Source organism: Colias croceus, chromosome 25 (assembly GCF_905220415.1).
Source record: "Colias croceus chromosome 25, ilColCroc2.1".
Taxonomy (NCBI): Eukaryota; Metazoa; Arthropoda; class Insecta; order Lepidoptera; family Pieridae; genus Colias; species Colias croceus.
The window spans coordinates 6,472,028-6,493,444 of record NC_059561.1 but is presented as its reverse complement, the minus strand read 5'-3'; the positions used below and the strand labels follow the sequence as shown (position 1 = coordinate 6,493,444).

At 33.1% G+C, this 21,417-nt stretch overlaps 2 protein-coding genes across 2 annotated transcripts in view; both read left to right on the top strand.

The window, feature by feature from the left end:
• The first annotated feature begins 367 nt into the window (after nucleotides 1-367).
• LOC123703212 (la-related protein 6) lies at nucleotides 368-2,476 on the top strand. Its single transcript, XM_045651140.1, has one exon. It carries the CDS (start codon nucleotides 453-455, stop codon nucleotides 1,668-1,670), a length of 1,218 nt encoding a protein of 405 aa, XP_045507096.1. The 5' UTR covers nucleotides 368-452; the 3' UTR covers nucleotides 1,671-2,476.
• Nucleotides 2,477-15,606: 13,130 nt separating this feature from the next.
• LOC123703157 (homer protein homolog 2) overlaps nucleotides 15,607-21,417 on the top strand; it is a 37,640-nt gene continuing 31,829 nt past the window's right edge. The window contains exons 1-2 of the mRNA XM_045651068.1: nucleotides 15,607-15,713; nucleotides 20,316-20,472. Coding sequence (XP_045507024.1) covers nucleotides 15,688-15,713; nucleotides 20,316-20,472 — 183 coding nt within the window. The 5' untranslated portion in view covers nucleotides 15,607-15,687. The remainder of the gene's footprint in view (nucleotides 15,714-20,315; nucleotides 20,473-21,417) is intronic.

The window sequence follows — 21,417 nt, the reverse complement described above, 5'->3', positions numbered from 1 at the left end:
AGTATTGCAATAGAAATTATCAATTCTATCTGAACATCTCGATGAGTTACGCTTTGGGTTAACGATAACGCATCTAGAATCGAGATCTCATTAAATATCTCTTCACAATTGCACGATATTCGTGCGCATATTCGGCTAATGATCTCAATTCGCGTGTTTATGTTTATAAATATTAGAGTCTCAGGTGCGTCAGACCTCGGTTATTCAACAAAACAAACTCTTTGGCGGCGTCGAACGCGATCCAAATCGCCAACACATGTTAAGTAATTAATGCACGCGTCGCGTAGTCTGCAATGTCATCTCACTTCTGGTTTCCGTGCGCCTTTTACCGTACATCCCTCCGATATTATAAAAGAGGCGACACCGCGCCGCGCGCCCGCAGTCCGATACGCGCTATCGAGTGAGTCACACGCTCCTCTAATGCAATAGTGGTACTTCCACGCGCTACAGAGATGGAGGGAACACCTCCCAGCCAGGGCGTGCCTGAGCCCGACGAAGGCATCGCTACCGACCGCCGTCCATCCACTGATGAAAATGCCGATCTTTCAGACTCCGCTTCAGAAGCCGGCTCCGGTGGCGGCAAAGATTCTGGCTGCGAAGTAGCCCCCGATACACAGGAACCCCCTTACACACCACCCGACGAAGAACTAGCTAACCGTATTGCCTCCCAAGTGGAATTTTATTTTTCGGATGCCAATATTACTAAGGATGCCTTCTTGTTAAAGCATGTGCGGCGGAACAAGGAAGGATACGTATCCCTAAAGTTGATATCGAGCTTCAAACGCGTCAAACATCTGACAAAGGATTGGCGAGTGGTTGCTGAAGCTTTAAAGAGGTCAACTAAATTGGAAATAAATGAAGCAGGAACAAAATTACGCCGGATCGATCCTCTTCCGGCGTATGATGAGACTACGCCATCACGGACTGTAGTAGCTGTCAGAATGCCCATAGATCGTCCCACAGTGGAAAATGTGTCAAGGTTATTTGCAAGTTGTGGTGAAATTGCATTAGTTAGAGTCTTACGTCCCGGAAATCCAGTGCCAGCTGATGTTCGACAGTTCCTCAACAAGAATCCCAGTCTGGTGAATTGTGTATGTGCTTTGGTGGAGTTTACTGAGTCTGAAGCAGCTAGAGGCGCGCTTAAACTTCAGAGCTCGGAAGAAGAGGGCATGAAAGTGTATGAATTGAATGGAGTTCCGCGGGAACCAAAGAGGAAGACCCCGGTGCGTCGACCGGCGCCCAGGCGTCATGAATGTGAATATTCTTCCTGCTGTAGTGGGTCGGAACCTGAATTCGAATATAGATACGCTGCACCGTTTTATAGAAGGAATTCTAGCGGATTTTTCACGCCACGATCCCCAGAAATTCAGACGTGGGTGCCTCGCCGGCAATCGACATGCAGCCACAGTTCTGATTCGGGAGTATCTTTCTTCTGTGGTTCGAGACGTGCGTCTCAGGCTAGCACTGGGAGTACGAGCAGCGCTGAAGGGTGGTTGGCTAGAAGGTTATCAGGATGCTCGCTGTCAGGAACGGAATGCGGCGGTGGGAGGAGGCTATCCTGTACTCCACGATTTGAGCCCCGCACTCCTGTAGTTCCAGACGGCACGAGAGGATTCCACGCCGCCACTCGCCAACGTAGAATCTCGGACCTCGCGTTATACTCGCGCTAGAAAGCGCCCGCCAACCGTGACACCTTTCTAATCACGATGGATAACTCTACCTTTCACGTTTTGCCCACTAGGCTCAACAGGAAGTTATTCTCGTTCGCGTGTTAGTTTTAAGTATAACATAAATGTATTTGTGAAGAGTTACCTACGTCGATTTTCGACGATTGTGATCGAAGCTCATGTTTATTTAAGATTAATTATAATTTTTAATTTATTAGTATTTATTACCGCGTATTTATTGCGGATAGGACGCGCGCTGTGGACGAGTTTTTCATCCATGTATGTCAGAGTTGTGAGCACAAAAAACCAAATAAACAAAGTCGACATCCAAGAGATGGTAGGCTCTATTGGGAATGTAAGATGCAGGGAAGTAGACCGGCGCAGCATTTCGTAAACTGTTGCGAGTAATGAATGCGCATTTACATAATATGTTGTAAAGATAAGCGTTGTGCCGTCTGAATCGGTTTATTGGTGGCCACAAAGCGCAATGAACAACCGTCCATTAAAATAAGTCATTATTTAAGTCAGTCGCGCCATCATGATACTTTCATTTAATATTTTTTGTAATGTTATAAGTTTTGTTGTGATTTTATATGTAGTTATGTAATGGTAAGGGAAAGTTGTAACATTCGATACGAATTGCGAGTGAACGTAACGGATGTTATACTTTCTGCTATTTACGCTTTTTTATTTATTATCTTTTTTGAGGAGGGTTTTTTATGTAAATTGGCTTTAGCACAATTTGATTTCTGGTGCTTCTTGCGTGCAGCCTCCTCTCAACTATTGTAAAATAAATAAGTTTTTTGAGAGTTGTTTTTTTATTGACCTTGCTATTGGAAAGTGGCTCTTTCGACCCACGTTCGCCTTGACTGATCTCGATGACAAAATTTCTTAACTGATTAAACTAAGGAGTGGTCATAAGTCATGTTACACTTGTTATTGATATAGCTTACACTTTCATGTGCATTAAAACGCCATTATTTACATAGTAAGCAAATTAAACACCTATCTATATTTGTTAAAAATTGGGAAAATAATGTGTATGCAATATTTATGTCGAATCATTACCGGTACCTACCTAGTATTTATTAAAAGAAACAAAATAAAAAATTAAAAAAATCTAATTTTGCAAAAAAAAGTTATAAGTACATATTTATTATTAAGTAATTCAATAATAATTAGTTTATATAGTATCAAATACACACAATGCATATAAAAGTCATAAATTTTAATTTTATTATTAATCAATATTTAACAACCTAAGTGTGCAATTACGCTAATTTTGTATACAAAATAAGCGCTATAAATATTGGTATACACGTAAATTGTATATTCATTTTTGAATTATTATTTATGAATATTGAGTAACTTATAACAATTCTATTTTCTATTCTTTATTTATTGAATAAATATTGTATTTAGAATTTATTTATGAGCATTTCTTATATTTAATAATAAATAATCATTCATAGACACTGGTTTTTCGATTGATACACTTATTTTTATGCTAGCTTTCCGCCCGCGGTTTCGCCCGCGTTTTGAAAGAAAAACCCGCATAGTTCCCATTCCCGTGTGATTTCCGGGATAAAACATATCCTATGTGTTAATCCAAGTAACCCTCTATATGTGTGTTAAATTTCATTATAATCGGTTCTGTAGTATTTGCGTGAAAGAGTAACAAACACACAAATCCTCACAATCTTTCGCATTTATAATATTAGTAGGATTTTATGCATATGATATGCATGCATGTATATTGTATAGATAGAAATAAAGTTTATTAGGGTTGATTGATTTCACCAATTAAGATATTTTGTAAGACTACTAGCTATTATATTACAGAATTAATTAATTTAAAAACAATTTAAATGAATATTTATGAGGTTACAATTCTTTGTAATTAATCTTTAGTTCTTTTGTGCCACAATCTGATAACTGAGTTGAATTTTAAATTATTTCAACCATTTATACATTTTATGCGATAGGTAAGATAAATTATAAATAATGTACTTACTTATCTAGGTATACTTAATATTATAAAGCTGAAGAGTTTGTTTGTTTGTACTTGCTAATCTCAGGAACGACTGGTCCGATTTTAAAAATTTAAGCCCATTTATCGAGGATGGCTATAGGCTATAATATATCTTATCGCTAAGACTAAGAGGAGCAAATCAACGCGGGTAAATCCGCGGGGCACAGCTAGTTATAAATTGTTGTAGTTAGGTGCATATACATACATTGATTATAATGCACAAATTATATATTTAATTTAAATTTAAACTATCTACATTTTAAAACTTACATTAAACAATAATTAAGTCTTGATGTGGTGAAAGCGAAGCAGATAGTACTATGTTGCTTTTTTAATGTTTAAAAATTAATCCTAATTGTTCAGAATTTATTCACTTTAATACTTTTGACGATTCTTTTCTGGACCATTTATTATTTGATTTTTCAGGAAAAATTTAAAGATAATTCTAAATATTTTTAATATTAGCAGCCGAGGATTTGTGTGAAAATCTTTTTTGCACACAAATTCTCCGGAACTCACAGTAATTAAATTCATGAAATGATAATTATAGGTGTATTTGCTGTTCATTATTTTCCCTATAATTTGTGTTTGAATCAGCAAAGTAATATAAGGTTACATAAATCTTGAGTTACATTCTACGTATTAAAATGATTCATATGGGAGTAATCCTGCTATGTGCACTGTATTGAAAAATATTACAAAATTTTTCTCACACTAAAACCCAATTCTAACATTAGTCATATTTATCAGTGGCATAATTGCTGATAATAACTGACAACTGTTATCAAAGTTAATTTATGGACACTATAGATTTTTATTTGCCTAATATATTCGTGAGCAAAGGGACCTTGACATGATACTGTTTGATTAACTGCAGGTCATTAAGTGTACTTCAGGGTCTGTCACGAATTACCACTCGATTTTTTGGTACTTAGAAGATAGTAGCTGATATAGATATCGCATAGATGTATCTACAACTATAGTTAAAAATATACTCGTGGCACTCGGGGACTGCCGCGGTAAAGCTATTGCATAGCATGCCTTCAAGCCACACCTCTGTGCCTGTCGGAGTGGGGAGCGTGAGGTTTTTCGTTACGCAATTTCTGGATTCGGTCCCCGCTCTCCAGGCCCGCGATAGAAGCTATGCAATAGCATAAAAAGAACACTGTTCATAAACTCACTAGCTGTGCTAAGCGGTTTCACCCGCATAGCTCCGCTCCTGTTGGTCTCAGCGAGATGATATTATAGCCTAGCCTTTCTCGACAAATGAGCTATCTAACACCGAAAGAATTTTTCAAATCTGACAAGTAGTTCCCAAAATTAGCGCTTTCAAACAAACAAAAGCTTAGTATGGAATCAGATCGTGCCGCGTGTGAAAATTGTCCAGAAATATTTATTTATTTATTTAGATATTTGTCATCGATCCCTGATAAGTGTACAAAGTTTGAATTTTCCGTGTAAAATCGAGTTTAAGGAGTCGATTATAATATGAAGAATCATAAAAACACTATTAATTGAACCATTGAAGCATATTAATTAGAAATAAGGGTTACTATAGTACCCATATATAGGTACATAATATTATGTACTTACACTCCGTTTACCTAATAAGTTTAGTATGTGGATAGGTACATATGACTTAGATTATCGTAAAAGGTTTATGTAGATACATACAAAACCTATTACTTTGTCCGTGCGTCACTGTAAAATTGTAAACACCTTTACATTATAATCTATCGTGCGAGATTATAATCTTTAGAATGTGTGAACCGTATGTATTGGAATATATTATTGTGTATTTACGCGAAATGTACAATATTCAGTCAACTTTATTCATATAATTGCATTATTTCCTGCATACCTATCTATTTATTTTGAACTAGCTTTCCGCCCGCGGCTTCGCTCGCGCAGTCAAAGAAAAACCCGCATGGTTCCCGTCCCCGTAGGGTTTCCGGGATAAAAATTATCCTATTTCCTGGGGTAAAAAGTAGTCCTAATGTCCTTTCTCGGTTATCAAAATATCTCTATAGGTACCAAATTTCATGCAAATTGGTTCAGTAGGCGTGATTGAGTAACAGACAGACAGACAGAGTTACTTTCGCATTTATAATATTAGTATGGATTTCAGGCTGTCCAGACTTCCATGAAATTCAAATGTTTTTGAATTTTGAAGTTTCGATGAATCTATGAATAAAAAACTCAAACTGAAACATTTACATTTTACATATTATATTAATTATTTAATTCCGACTTCTTCTAGAAGCACTTTTGAATCCTCATAACATATTTAACAGTATTTTTAACATTTGCAATCGATTCGAAAAGCAGTGTCTATGGAGAAGAAAAAACACTGTTTGATCTCACTAACTAGTATTATTCACTATCTTTTAAAATATAATTATTTATTATTATACATAATGTGTGCAGTTTAGTTGATAAATTAAGTGGCTTTCTAAACATGATATTTTGCACGCAACAAAGCGTAGTACATTAATAAATAATAGGACAATGTAAGTAATACCAACTAAAATTACTAACTAATTAGTAATTTACTTTAGTATAATGGGACATTTCTAAATAAAAACCTATGGATTATGATTATAAATTGTCCACAAGATGGCACAGCCCTTGCACTTAAATAATACATATCAATCTGAGAAACAAATCTTTATCGATTTCATGTTGAATGAATAATAAACACTTCGACGAATAACGAATGAACGAATGAATGAACAAATACTATTTCCAATATCTTTATTCTATGTACTAAATAATTAGGTAAATACATTTCTACCGTAGCGTACGTTTCAGTCACAGGTTTCAGTTTGGCTACAGATAACTAAACAGTAGCGATTGTTTATTGCATCTGTTATTCTATTCTGCCTATTTATTTACATCCATTTCTTAGTAAATGACGATACTTTACATCTATATTCAAAACAATTCGCTTTCTTTTGAATAAATCAATGAAAACTATGAGAACTGCATTGAAAGTAGGCAAATTATACAAAATAATAATACAGCTACGTATTTTTGCGTGACTGTAGCCTAGATACAAACGGTTTTGTTTTTGATTTTATTTCTTTTTTTTATAATACGTGACATTTTGGAAGTTTCAAAGTGAACTTTCTATGAAATAAGACGTCTAGGTTTAACTGAAATTGCTTGCCTGAAACCTTTTTGTGTCTTAACCACTCTTAAATTTTAATTATAAAATTTTGCGGTTATAATACTCTGGTGTAAAATAATTATTTACTAGTAACTAGAGAAATAGGAACTAAGTGTAAAATTAATGAAACGTACTAATGTAAAATTTGAAAATAATCGAGTTAAAAATAATTTGTTCATAGATTACATTAGATACTGTGTAATGATGTACAAATTGTATTATTTTAATTAATTGCTGCTATTTCATAAACTAGCGACACGTATAGTTTCTGGTTTTGTATTTACTGAGCCGTGTCAAATTATTTAATCAACCTTTTTGGAGTTACGTAAAATTTCAAGTGTTATTTTCCTCACGAAGTGAACGCACTTAATAACAATAGTCAGAAAGTCTTTTGCCACAAATCAATTAGGCAAAGAGACTATTTTGTAGGCCTAAATATATAACGATTGGCAGTTTTTTTTATATCGAAAATTTGCGACACAGTGGTCGTGTCTGTGGTACAGGTTAGGATTGAGTATAGATTTCGAAAATTGATCTAAAAGTTTATTGATATGAATATAAAAATATATATGAATATAAGCTTGAGAAAGCTTCAGTATACAAGGTACGGAACTAATTATTATTACAGAATTTTGCGCACTTTGTACGTCTGTTTCAAGTTAAAATTTTGAATCATTTTGTTTAGATGCATAGCAACTTTTAACTCATTAAAAATACATATTAACACGGTTTAAATCAAAATGATCATATAATTCAAATGATTGACAAAATTGATAAAAAACAGATTATATATTACCCATACAATCAATAAAGGGTCGAAATACAAAGGCTAATGAAGAACTATTTGTAAACAACCTTTTTATTAAGGAAGCTGTATTACTTCTGATTACTACATTATTATAATATATAAGATTGCCTTGAAAAATACAGTTTTTGTAAATTTTCAAATGAATGGAAACTCCTGTATTTTATTAGTTTTTGTCCCGCTGATTACACGACCTGTTTTTATGAATTTTATTTGAATAATTATCTCAAATTATACAAGATTTATTATTCTGTGTAATCTTTTGAGATCATCTTCTTGATGTACTGTGGTGTAAATTTCTATAATATAATTTTATACGCCTCATGACCGTGAATTTGGTTACGTGATTTTTCCTGTAGACTTTAGAAAGTAATCAATAATTTTCTGTTTTTCTATAAATGTACGTTTGTCTTCAGAACTGACGACCATGATATCTAGCTATCAAATCGGAAATAAGTACTATTTTCTCCTTATGACAGTGACTAATATTACAAGGGACCTTTGCCGTGTTTGGCATATTTAATTTATAACAACAAATTGATTCATAATGAATTTCTTGCTTTGTCTTTTTCTTTTGTATGTAAGCATTTACGTTTAAACTGTTATATTCGCGATTAAATCTGTTTATTTTTTGCGTCTTTGTTTATTTTTGTTTTAATTATTCAAATGTAAATGGTGGATTAATTAATTTATATTTAATTGACCTAATTGTACAAGCCACTTGAAAATAAAGTTAATCCTATTCTGGTTATTTTTTTTTATTGCTTGTAGTTACAGTATTAGATAAGTTATCTGTACATTGGTACACCAAGTCTTTACATGTCTTTATTAATGTCGGTCAAAACATGCCAGTATATTCATTATTGCATGTTATGCTACCTTTTTAGTTTTTACACACATGCCTCAGAGATTTTCGGAGATAAACATATTTGTTAAATGAAACACGTGCCGGTTTTTCAACTCTCACTTTTGTTGGTCGTATTTAGGCCTCATGTAAATGATGTTTGATACAGGTAATAGTAAAGTACTTATTATGTTATCTGTGTCAGAGACATAGGTACGACATAAAATTTATAATAGGTAGGTATCTAATATTTGGATACTGTCTTGATGTGAAGGTAGCAATTAATAATTAGTTAGAAGACCGATACGAATTGAATTGAGTGATACGCGAGGAAACACCTATGAGTAATTTGAGAAATTAAATTTTAAAGCATTAAAATTTAATTTATTTACACACAAGCGAAATCCTGTCTCCACAATTATATTTTTGTACACTTTCGAATTCTAATAATCAAAGGAAGTAAATACGTGACTCATCTTACTTTCAAGTAATTAAAATTCATTGAATTGCTTTTTAAAATGTAAGCTGTTTAAAAAAAGAAAAATGTTTTGGCGGGAAGGCCTGTCATTACATAAGTATATAACTTGGTAATTGGTATATAATTTATATTAAAAAGCAAGAAGTTCGATTTTTTTACACCTGTTTGCCAGATTCAAATGAAAAAAATTGTCGTTTTGGCGCGAAAATCTTTCATAACAATATTGGATGCAAAATAGCGTCAAGTTATTAAGTATTGAATTAAATAATAAATACATATTTTAGATTGATTGATTATCTTTAGGTTAAGCTTTTGTTTGCAAGTCAGGGCTGGTTCATGGATCGGATAAGGCCATACGGAAGTGCAGAGGAAATAACAAGTTGCATTATTTATCTTGTGTTAGATTGTTATTTATCACACGCGTGTTTGTTTTTTGTTGATAATGTTCACAGATTGCTGCGATAATAAGGAAATTAGTTCTATTATTTAAAATCGTAAGAAGTTGGTGAACCTACATTGGTGAATAAAATAACATTCATTATTTCTGGATAATAAACCCAACAAAAATTCCTGAAACAAAACTCTTGGCTCTTTCAAAGGCATTTAAATTTCCAAATACCTACAATGAATTATTTCACCCCTGCTTTGCTCGCTTTGTCCAAAACTCGATCGAATCGAATTTTTTAAAGCATTTTTATAGGAATAGAGAGACAACGGACAATGACTTTGTCAACCGACTGAAAAAATAAAGGAGGTTCTCGATTCTGTAATCAGTTGTATGTTTTTTAACGCTAGTTCCTCCTTAATTATTTATATTATGTGATAGTGATAAATATTTTAATTGTAACATTATTTGTGGTAATATTTCAGATGCAATTTATACATTATCGATAATTCTCGATATCGGAGTCAGAGCGGTCACGGCCGTGTCACGGACGCTTCGAGGTCAAAAGGAAGTGTCGCTTGACGCATTTTGCACATGCAAAACAAAATGAATAAATTACCGAAAACTTTACATAAAGTTTTCGGTAATTTATTCATTTTGTTTCTCTCTTGCTGGAGATTTTCAGTATTATTTTAATGGTAAGTTGTATGTGTATTTGTGATTAATGTTAATTGTGTTTTTTGGATTTGTATTGTAATGGGAAAAAAAGATAAAATTTTCTGTAAAAATTCAGTTTACGTGCCTGTATTATGAAAATATTAAAGACAACAATAACAGATATACTTAAATTGTGTTTTATTTTACCTTTGTCATCCTGTTATTAAGGTGCATGTGTAAAAGTTAATTTTGTTCTTCTCAATTGCTGTCTTCTATATTTTCTCACAAATACATAGGTAGTTACTAGCTGCGCTCCGCGATTTCACACGCGTGGCTCCGCTTCTGTTGGTCATAGTGTTATTATATAGAGCCTAGCCTTCCTCGATAAATAGCCTATCCAACATCGAAAGAATTTTTCAAATCGGACCAGTAGTTCTTGAGATAAGCGCGTTCAAACAAACTCTTCAATTTTATAATATTATACGTAGTTATAATAAAAATTAGCAACTTTTCATGACCGAATGGAATAGGCATAATGGAGAGGCAATTTTTTTTTATTTATTTATCAAAACTGCGTCAAAATGAAACGCAAATATCAACTGAAATTATTTTTGTAAACAAATCGAATAAAAGTATTACTAACGAGTAACGACTTTGCCCTTAGTGTTGACATTTAAATCCATTAGCAGGAGGATTCTCAAGCGGATTTACATCGTAATATGAAACAAAATTTAATAAATTGACATTTTTTTATTTTATTAAGTGTGAAGATAAAAAGTAGCTACAGGTACTTTATAAGATATTGATTTTACTTCAATAAAATTTGTTTATGATCGAATGTTCCTCTTCAGCTTTATAATATAAAAAATATAGTATAGATTAATAATTTTACAGGAAGGATCAAATTAAAATTTTTGTAAATCTTACCTTAGTAGGAAATTCCTGTTTGCCCAATCGATAATATTAGAAATCTATAAAAGTAAGTGCGTAGCTTCCTGTTTGTTACAGACGTTTTCCTTGCAATGGCCCTCAATTTTTTCCTGAGACTTCGCGATTCGGGGCGAGCATACTAATGTTCATACATTAATATCTGACGCACGTTTATATTTGCATAATTAAATAGTCATAAACTTATACTCAAAGAAAATACATTCGTTTGAAGATACAGCTTCTTCGTTCTTATTTCAAAATTGGCGCCAATGCCAATTTTTTTTTCGCAGTTTTTTTTTTGAGAACAGACTTCCTTTTTTATAATATTTCGTATTATCATTAATATGTACGTAATGTTTTATGTTTTGTTAAGTAATTTTGCAATTATTTATCGCGTTATTTTCACAAAATTATTAGAACATTTATTTCATCTGTTAACTTTAAGAACACATCTAATGAAATGTCCCCAATGTATTGGAAAAATATACAAGAATGTTTTTTTTAATTGAATTTCTTGACATAGGTACAGGATACTTAATAGTTGACATACCTAGGTAATGGGAAATCATTCCTACAGCCAACTACACTTACAACTACATTATTTACCTATTTTATAACATCTGATCAGTAAATAAAATAAAGAATCGATTTGTGATTGTGTATTATATAATAAGTAGTTAGTTATTTATAACATTCCGGTTACATAACGGTTCAACGATCTTTTTCTTTATTGTGTTACTATTTTGTTATTAGTATTTAAGGCGACGTTTGATCTAATAATTATTTTATTCAATTCATTTTATGTAATGTTTCAGTAAATCTGGCTGTGTTTTTAACTGTGCTGCATAAATATTTATGAATTTGTCAACTAATTTCAATACATAGAACAGAAATAGATACAAAATTCACAAAAAATCCTTCGCATAATTTTATTTACAGTTAGCAACACACTATTAAATTTTTAACATAAAATTTATTTAAATATTTATTTATTCGCAATGTTTTAACTTTACTGTTTATTACACACCTGCGAATACGAATTGCTTTCACATCGATTACTACAAGACATTCAGTCATTACAAAGGGCGGGCATTCGCCTTAACATAAAGATTGGTATTGGGTTTGAATAGTTGACTTTCACCGATGGTGATCTACCCAGTTACAAACATTGCAGTAAGTAATTATAATAGAATAACTTTAATACATTAAGGATGTAGATCATTACGATTTTTTTGGTATTTTTATGTTTGGTATTTTATTATATAGTTAGGTAAGTACATACTTAATATAGGTAATATATTTAAGTATCGATATAAATGAAATAAAAATTATTAATTACATATTATTTGGAAGCAATATAATTTATAATATGAATTACTTATTCAATTATTATTTTAGATATATTTTAACCGACGACCTCAAAATAAAGTCACCAGCAAAATAAAATATAGGTTGACGATGGATACATAATATGTATGAACCATTTCGTAAATTTTAAGTGATTAATGATAGATCATTTCTATGTTTTAAACTACACATAACACAACGGATTTTGATGCGATTTTTTAATAGACTTGTTATCGAGTAAGGTAAGAAGCCAAAGTCAGAAAGCTAGTAGACTTAGATTAGGTACAAAATAAAAGACTAGTAGATAAGTACTCATAGATTAGACTAAAAAAATACTGTTTTCGTTGATAAATGGCAAAATGGGTATTGCTTATAATTTTATAGGTCGCTTGTAAAAGAAATTTAAAACAAAATACCTATGTCTACTTTTTATGAGGCTTTTCATTTATAGTTGAATCCGGCTCATCTATTTATAGATATGTAAATGGATAGATGCATAGATTGCGAATAATATATTATATATTTTAATCGTAGTTCATCTTTATTTTCTCGACGATAACTTTATCAACAGCGTGTTTTGCTGCATAGTAAACATGCATTGTGCATCGATGTCTCCATGCGGTCAACGCATGCATATAGATACATAGGAAAAGTTTAGTCATGATCATTACGTTACATATTATAAATAAACAACTAACTAGGTACTTACGTATTTCTACAATTATCCATGCGTGCAAAGTGAAATTGTTGTTGTTAATTTATCAGAATATACAACATACTATTGCAATCTCAGAGATTGCAATAATAATTAAAATACTTACTATAAAATTTTAATGTTTTCATAACTGAATAACTGCCAATTGCTGCCAATAATGTTTTGTAAAATATGCTTTATTATGATACTTAAGAAAATTGGTTTCAGAGCCATCTATCGTGAATTAGCAGTAAGAAAAATGAACATAACTTCCACTATTGCACACAAGATGTCACTGCACACATTCTTTGGGTAAGATATTTTACAATTAAATTAATTTTGTTGTTCATTTTATTAAACTATGAATACAATATATTTTTAATAAAAATACATATTTGAGCCATTGAGATAATATTAATATGGAGTCGATACCGCCTACATCACATATGTTCCGCTCAACATACGTCATCTGGCGTAACTGCACTCAGTCGCTTGCTCCGCTCATTGGCGCGAACGTCACGCTCATTTTTTATTTGTTTTAAAGTGAAACGCATCAAATATGTCTACGTGTGTGTTACGATATTGCACAAATAATACAAAGAATACGGAAAAGTGCAAAGGAATAACTTTTCATCAGTAAGTAATTAGATAATAATTTTTAAAACTTAGTTAGAGCAAAATTTTTGGCGGGCGACATTTTGTCATAGATTAAAAATTTAAGATATGACATTGGGAATGAAATAAGTGTTGTTAGTAATATTTGCTGGCGTATATTTTTATAGTATAAAATAATAATTTTACATATTTAGAAAAGCATAGACTGGTTGTTAATTGAAAAAAGGTGAAATCATGAAATATGAAAATCAATTACTCAATCACCAATTTTTTTTGTTAATTGATTTTAATCAAGTTTTTAATTGATATTGTATAAGCTACTGACTTGAACGTATAATTGAATTATTATTTATTTATCTGCACTAATATTATAAAGAGGAAAACTTTGTTTGTTTGTTTGATTGTAATTAATAGGCTCATAAACTACTGGACCGATTTTGATGAAAGGAGAATGCCCATTTTTGGTACTGGTTTTTCTCATGCATCAAGACAACAATACTATTAAAAAAAAATCTCGGCAATTTAGAGGCCTTCTTACCATCGGAAAATATATTTTGAACAGGGAATGTTTTGTAAAATCTAATAAGACATGTAATTGTTTAGATCCATTATTATAGATTAATTAGTGTCCATTACAGGTTACCACGGTAACCAAGCGGTAACTTATTACATTTACTATGGTAAATAGCTAAATGTATTAATATCGATTATTGTTTTCATTGAATTATAAAAAAAAATCAATTAACATAAAATCACTCTTTAAGGTATTGTTTATACACTGTAGGTTGTTTTAACAAAGATAGTGAAGTAAAATAATATAAATATGTATATATAAAAAAAAAATTATTATGACATAGCTTGGTAGGTAACCAGTTATTTCTTATTTGTTTCTTTCTTCGAATATGTAGTGAAAAAATGATTCAAACAACAACAACAACAACAACATAAACCGAATTACATAAACCGAATAAAAACTCAATTGGCATTTTTTAAGTATATATTTAGGTTTTCTTGAAATCCGTCCCGGAAGATTTCTGGTGCCTACCTACACTAGCCGATGAACAGATAGACTTTGTCTGAAAGCATAAGCTCTACGCATAGATTAAATAATATGTTAAGTAATCGAAAAATAACCTATGGACGATAAAATGTTACCTAAATCACACATAAACCTAACTAAATCGGGGTTATTTAAGTTTTGAGGTTATTTCACATTTTTCTCAATATCTTGAAAACCCCTGTTTTTATCACAAAAAAATCAATTGGTAAAAATCTTTTGAATATCGAAGAACCCTCCAAAACCACTCTGGCATTGACGCAACACTGTACTGTGGTCCATACTTTCATGGGCATTCTCCTTTGGCACAGACAATCTTAAGACCCTGAGAAAGAACATAGGCTACTTTTTATTGCGAAATATGTGCCACGGGCGAAGCCGGGGCGGACTGCTAGTTCAGAGATAAGTAATTAATATTTTTTCTATTCAAGGTTTCCATGTCTGGGCCGTGAAGAAAGGGAAAAATTATTTTTTTTCTAAAAAAGGCTCAATTTGTAAGGAATAAAACTTCCCTGACTGAACCTAAAACACGAAAAAAATTAAATTATTCCATATGACGTCACTATTTACTTATATGCCAGATATAGTTAGCCCCGCGTAGTAAAGTCAGTTTATACCTAAAATAAATATTAAGTAAGTACAAAGAAAATTTCAAGTCAACGTGCATGTAATCAGTGGCACCCAATAAAATAGACAGAATGAAACAAAGTGTCGCCGCTATAGCGGTGAGTCAGTGACATCGCATAATCTATGACTGTCTAGCCGTCATTCGCGCGCCCCGCGCCGCCGCGCTTGGCGCACAGATTTTGTTCGTGATGTCTGCTCCATATTCATATTATCTCAATGATTTGAGCATAGACATTTTTACTGATATTTTTACTCACTTTCTATAATATGGTAACACGACTGTCATCTTTAGTTTCTGTCGCAACCGCTGTATGACAGCTGTGCTGTGTTAGAAAATTGGAAATTATGAAGTAGATTTATTTCTAAATTAGTGAGTTTAAATGACAGTTGGAAAAGAAACCATGGGGTAAGTTTAATGTTCTTTACACTGCCAGCAACTTTGGAATTATATGCACCGATTAATTATTGAGAAAATTGGGAAAATCTCATTTCCCTGATCCTAGATATTTTTAGGGAGGGGATGCAATTTACCCATGCAAAGGGATATTTTGGGCCCTTATTAGTAAATTATTATGATGTATATCAGCTTAAATCCTGCACGCTATTTGATAAATATAAATAGAACATAACTTATAATTTTTGCGCAAATATCTTTCGCAACCCGCAATTCGCACGAATGATTGCACTTTTGCATTGATTGTATCCGATTGAGCGCTCTTACCTCGGTAATAAGGACGAGGGTGCGAGCTCTCTCGGCTATTTATAATTCCCTGGTATACTTAGAAATAACAAGCACAGAGACTTGAGAGCAAAATGCAAATAAACCATTAATGGTTTCTTATCTCACATCTGGTACATACTTACTTCAGTTGCTAAACTATTTTGTTTGTTTATAATAATGCATTATAAATAAGTAACAATATTAAAAGAATTATAACAATTCTGTATAAATATACAATTTGAAATAGGACTACAACCCAGAAGCAAGTATAACTTTATTGGTATTTGAGCTGTATGCTATGAGTCTTTAAATAAATAATTTGATATTTATTTAGTACATTAAAATTAGTACATAAATGTTTTGAATATCAGTGAATGATAGTTAATATACTCATTGAATAATAAGTAGAAGTTTAAACATACTTTGTAAGTTTTACAGATAAAGTGGAAAATATACCTTTTTATTTGTCAAGATACTAAGTTTGGAAATAAAGGTGTTTAAAATGTGCATATTGTTTATACATGGCATATGTGTATGATTTATGAACAAAAACCTCTTCAATAGTTGATTGTATTTGCCGTGGGTCATCAACAAAAAAATCTCAGATCTTTGTTTTAAATCTGGAAAAGATGTTTTTACATTAAATACAGTCATTTCAAAAGTAAGTTTTGTAACCAAGTTCATTTTAACTAGCTTTACAATTATTACAGTACTAGTTTTCCACCCGCAGCTAAGATAAACCCGTATAGTTCCCGTTCCCGTGGGATTTCCGGGATAAAACCTATCCTATTTCCCGGGGTAAATAGTAGCCTATAATTTATTAATTCATTAATGAAATTTGGTAAAGAGATATTTTGATACCCGAGAAAGGACGGGTATCAAAATATCTCTTTACCAAATTTCATGCAAATTGGTTCAGTAAATAAGGCGTGATTGAGGAACAGACAGACAGAGTTACTTTCGCATTTATAATATTAGTATGGATGGTAAAATTCCCCGTTAGATAAAAAAGCACTTGATTCTGTCTCGGTATCGTTGGAAAGCCTTATCTAATACATTCCTTACATTTTGTTTTGTAACATGCCGTTATGACAGGTTTATCAATGTACACTCGACTGTATGGGATTTGTGCTATATCTCCTGTGTTTTAGTTAAATTTGTAAGGTGGTTGATTATACTTGTAAAGAATTAAATTTTTATTAAGAGAATGCTGTTGATGTCAAATTAAATTGCAATGTTTTTTTATAATATTAAACACAGAGGTAATTGACAGAATAATCTATCAAGGCACAAACCAAACTACTGGACCAACAGGGTTGAAATCGGCTAAGAAATGATTAATGTTATAAAGAAGAAATAATAGATTTTTGTATTGATTCAAAATAAAAGACACTTGACCAATTTTTTTATCTTAATTCAACAGTCTAGTTTGTATATTTTGTTAGTATTATATACACTTTGTTTACCTGTTAAAAAAGAAGGCGACTTGATTGAAATCTATTTAAGGAGAAGCTTACGCGCGTAATTAAACACGCAAATACGCGTGTAATTCATCTTTGAAGCAGCGAAGAATAGGTTTCTGGAATAGATTAAAAAGGTTAAATTTATGTTGAACCTGACACGTCTAGTCATTATTTTGTTTTAGTATGGAATAATCATAATGCAATGGTGGCTCAGTGGTAAGGACCTCAAATTGATAAGTCAGAGGTACGAAACCATGCGGGCGTGCAGGAAATAAATTTATATTCAATTTATCTGCGCATCACCACTGCTCGAACGGTGAAGGAAAACATCGTGAGGAAACCGACATGTCGGAGAATGAAAAGTTCGACGACATGTGACATCTGCCAAATCGCACATGGCCAGCGTGGACTATGGCATGATCCCTTATGTCCGTGTCCCAGCCGAGAGAAACTGTAAAAGTAAATTTCTAACGCAGAAGTTCTTATCTGTGATCTTACAGTACGGAAATTAAAAAAGAAGTTGATATTTTTTTCATTTCCGTAGCACCGACCTATCTAGCACGTATTGTCAGATTGATTGACTTACAATGGCTTAGAAATGGAAGGAAATGAATACATCTTTCTATATATAATATTTTCTGAGTGAATTCCTATTTCCCTTGGTCATGGCTCACGCGTGAATGCGAATAAACCAGTTTCGATAATTCTTTTTTGATGTATTCCCCGCATGCATTATTGTCAGGCAGGATCTTATCAAACTTATGAAATTTTCTGCGAATTATTAAAATAAATGAGAAGACAGGACGTCGGTCGGGTCAACTAGTTATTTTATAACATCATCATCATCATCATCATCAGTCCATCTACGTTCCCACTGCTGGGACACGGGACTCCTATGAGGGACAGGACATAATCCACCACGCTGCAGCTGGCCAAGTGCGGGTTGGCGGATGACACAATAATATGTCGTCAAACTTTTGCTTCTTCGACATGTCTTTATAAAATATCATGGGAGATTTACTTCTTGTTTTGGTATAATATCATGGAGCAAGGGTGATATTATAAAGTAGATTTTCAATACCGAAGTAGCATGAGCAAGTATAAGTAGTCGTCTTCTAGTCAAGTGTGTAGTTACGCGAAGTTATTGAAGTTTCGATCTCAACGATTTGCGTTCAAAATGTCTGTCTGGTTTCCATAGAAACTAACGAATGAGTATGACACACAATTACCGAGTTTTAACAAGGTCATGTGTCATGCCATTTTACTATTAGCAAGGACTCAATTATGCTCATTTGCACTTTACATAATGCGGTGTGTTGGACAGTGGACTGTTTTTAAATTGAATGTTCCGTATTTTGGAGATGATTAGGTACGAAAATTTGTTGATTCGTATATGGAAGCAGTTAATTAAACATCACTTGTTAAAGGTGTTGAGTAAATTAAGTAGCTTCAGGCTAAGGCTGCATTACGATTTTTTCGGCGGCAAACCGCAAAATGCTTCTGAGATGCACATACTGTCAACTAAGATCTATGATCTGCTTATTTTGGCGCAGTTTCGCGGATTTTTCCCGCTAGCCAATCTTTAATAAGTTGCGGTTTTAATATCGGGCGCGGGCAAAACCTATTTCCTCAATACACAAGATTATGCGGTTAAATCTACAGTGGCTTAGCCGTAGTGCGGCTTTAGTCTAATAATACTTTTTAGTTTATTATTTGTGATAGATATAGGCATGTTTTCAGCTTTGTCCTACCGCTGATACGAACGATTTTATATAGAGTAGCTAGGCTAGCATTAAATTTACACTCTACCATGTAGGACACATTTGTTATGTATTTTTGTAACGGTTACTGGACCTCAAAACACAGCAAACAACAATGCGTATTATTGCAATTGTTTAAAACAAAGGATTAAATATGTATACAATTTAAACATATGTGTATTTCTGCATGATAGTCATACATATTGTTTAAATATTACCATGTAATTTGAAAATTACGAAATTTAAATAATATTTCTCATTATTTGACCCTTGGGATACAACAACTTCTTCAAGCGTAGAGTGATCAGGTACCTTCTAGGGAAGCGCGTGCCATCTTAGACCACATCTCAGCTTAACATCAGGCGAGATTGTAGTCAAGCGCTTGCCGCTTCCCTATTCCCTATAAAAAAAATCTTACAAGTAAATAATTATTATTGAACACTTTAAGAAGACTTTAACATAGACATTGGCAGTATTCCATCCATACTTAATATTATAAATGGGAGAGTAGGTAAATCTATCTGTCTGTCTGTTACTCAATCACGCTTTAACGACTGAACCAATTTGCATGTTTGGTATAGAGATATTTTGACACCCGAGAAAGGACATAGGCTACTTTTTACCCCGGGACATAGGAATAGGTTTTATCCCGGAAATCTCACGGGAACGGGAACTATGCGGGTTTTTCTTTGACTGCGCTGGCGATGCCGCGGGTGGAAGCGTATAGCTAGTTAACTATATATCGTCTACAACCCTCAGGATACATAAACCTATGTCTCAAACAATCCATTTTTCTAACGAACTATACTGAATTGATCATCTTAATTCTGACCATCTAATATTTAGCTTTTTATAGCATTCAAGTGCTTTTATACATAAAACCGAAAGAGTAAAAGAAATAGCATTGCAGAGAGATGTTGTTGCAGAGAGGATTTACAGAGTGTTCGTCTGCTAAAAGACACGGTCCCGGTCCCGCCTCGTGACCGATTTTTTTTTTACTCTTTAAAAATGTATTTTCGGACCTGCTCATAACTGAACTTTAACGCCTGCTATCCAATCTTCAGGGAGCAGCCAATCTTCACGTGCAAGGCGCACGTGTTCCACATAGACCCGAAGACGAAAAGATCGTGGATGTCGGCCAGCTCCGCGGCGGTGTCGGTGTCGTTCTTCTATGATTCCTCGAGGAATCTGTATAGAATCATCAGCGTGGAGGGGACTAAGGTGAGTTATATTTAAGGTTATATTTCTTTATCCCTTATCCATTAAAAGTTGGCAACACATTTAATAAGGTCCTAGCAGGTCCTAGGTCCTGTAAATGTTTGTGTTATGATCGTGATCGAGAGAACCAGTAGTAAAACTAAATTACGTACTTAGAAGACGATCCGTCTCTTTTCTTATACAGATGTTGCAAAATTATGTCCATACGTTTTGTAAGGAATTCTGTTTTCGTTGTACAGATAAACATTTTATTATATAGATAAATAAGATAAACAATAACAATCATAATATGATAAAGACATCAATAACAGGGGAAGCCGTATTTCGGCACGAATTGGGTCACATGGGAAGTAGCCAGTGCTACGGAAGCGAATGTTGAGGCTGGTTGCAGAGCTTGACCGACCATCAGTGCGTACGTCAGTCGCGCTTGTCATATGTATGGAAATTCATAAAACCGTTCATAGCTAGACCGACCATACGCACGCGTATTGTCATGCGTATTAGTGTCAAAGACATACAATTATTGTTGATGCGTATCGTCAGGACCGACGGTACGCACTGACGGTCGGTCAAGCTCTGCAACCAGCCTAAACTAGTAGTATTCCATCATTATGATTTATGCTATCGTTGTACATATTTTGTATGAGCGAGGCGGATCTTCCAAACCATTTGATATTGGTAACATATTTTCGTCGTGTTGTTTAGTAGTGCAATTTTCCGTATGATCAACTTATTTGCTGTTAAAATAATATGAAAGATTTTTTATACTACATAACTACTTAATTTTTGTTGTAGTAGGAGTAATATATTATTTTGCACCAAAAGACAGAGTGCCTTCAATTAATACACGCTGGCGAACAAAATCTCTATTAAAATTTACAATATAAACATAATTTAAAGAAGAACTCAGAACCGAATTAAAATTTCGTATCCGAAAGAATAAAGGAA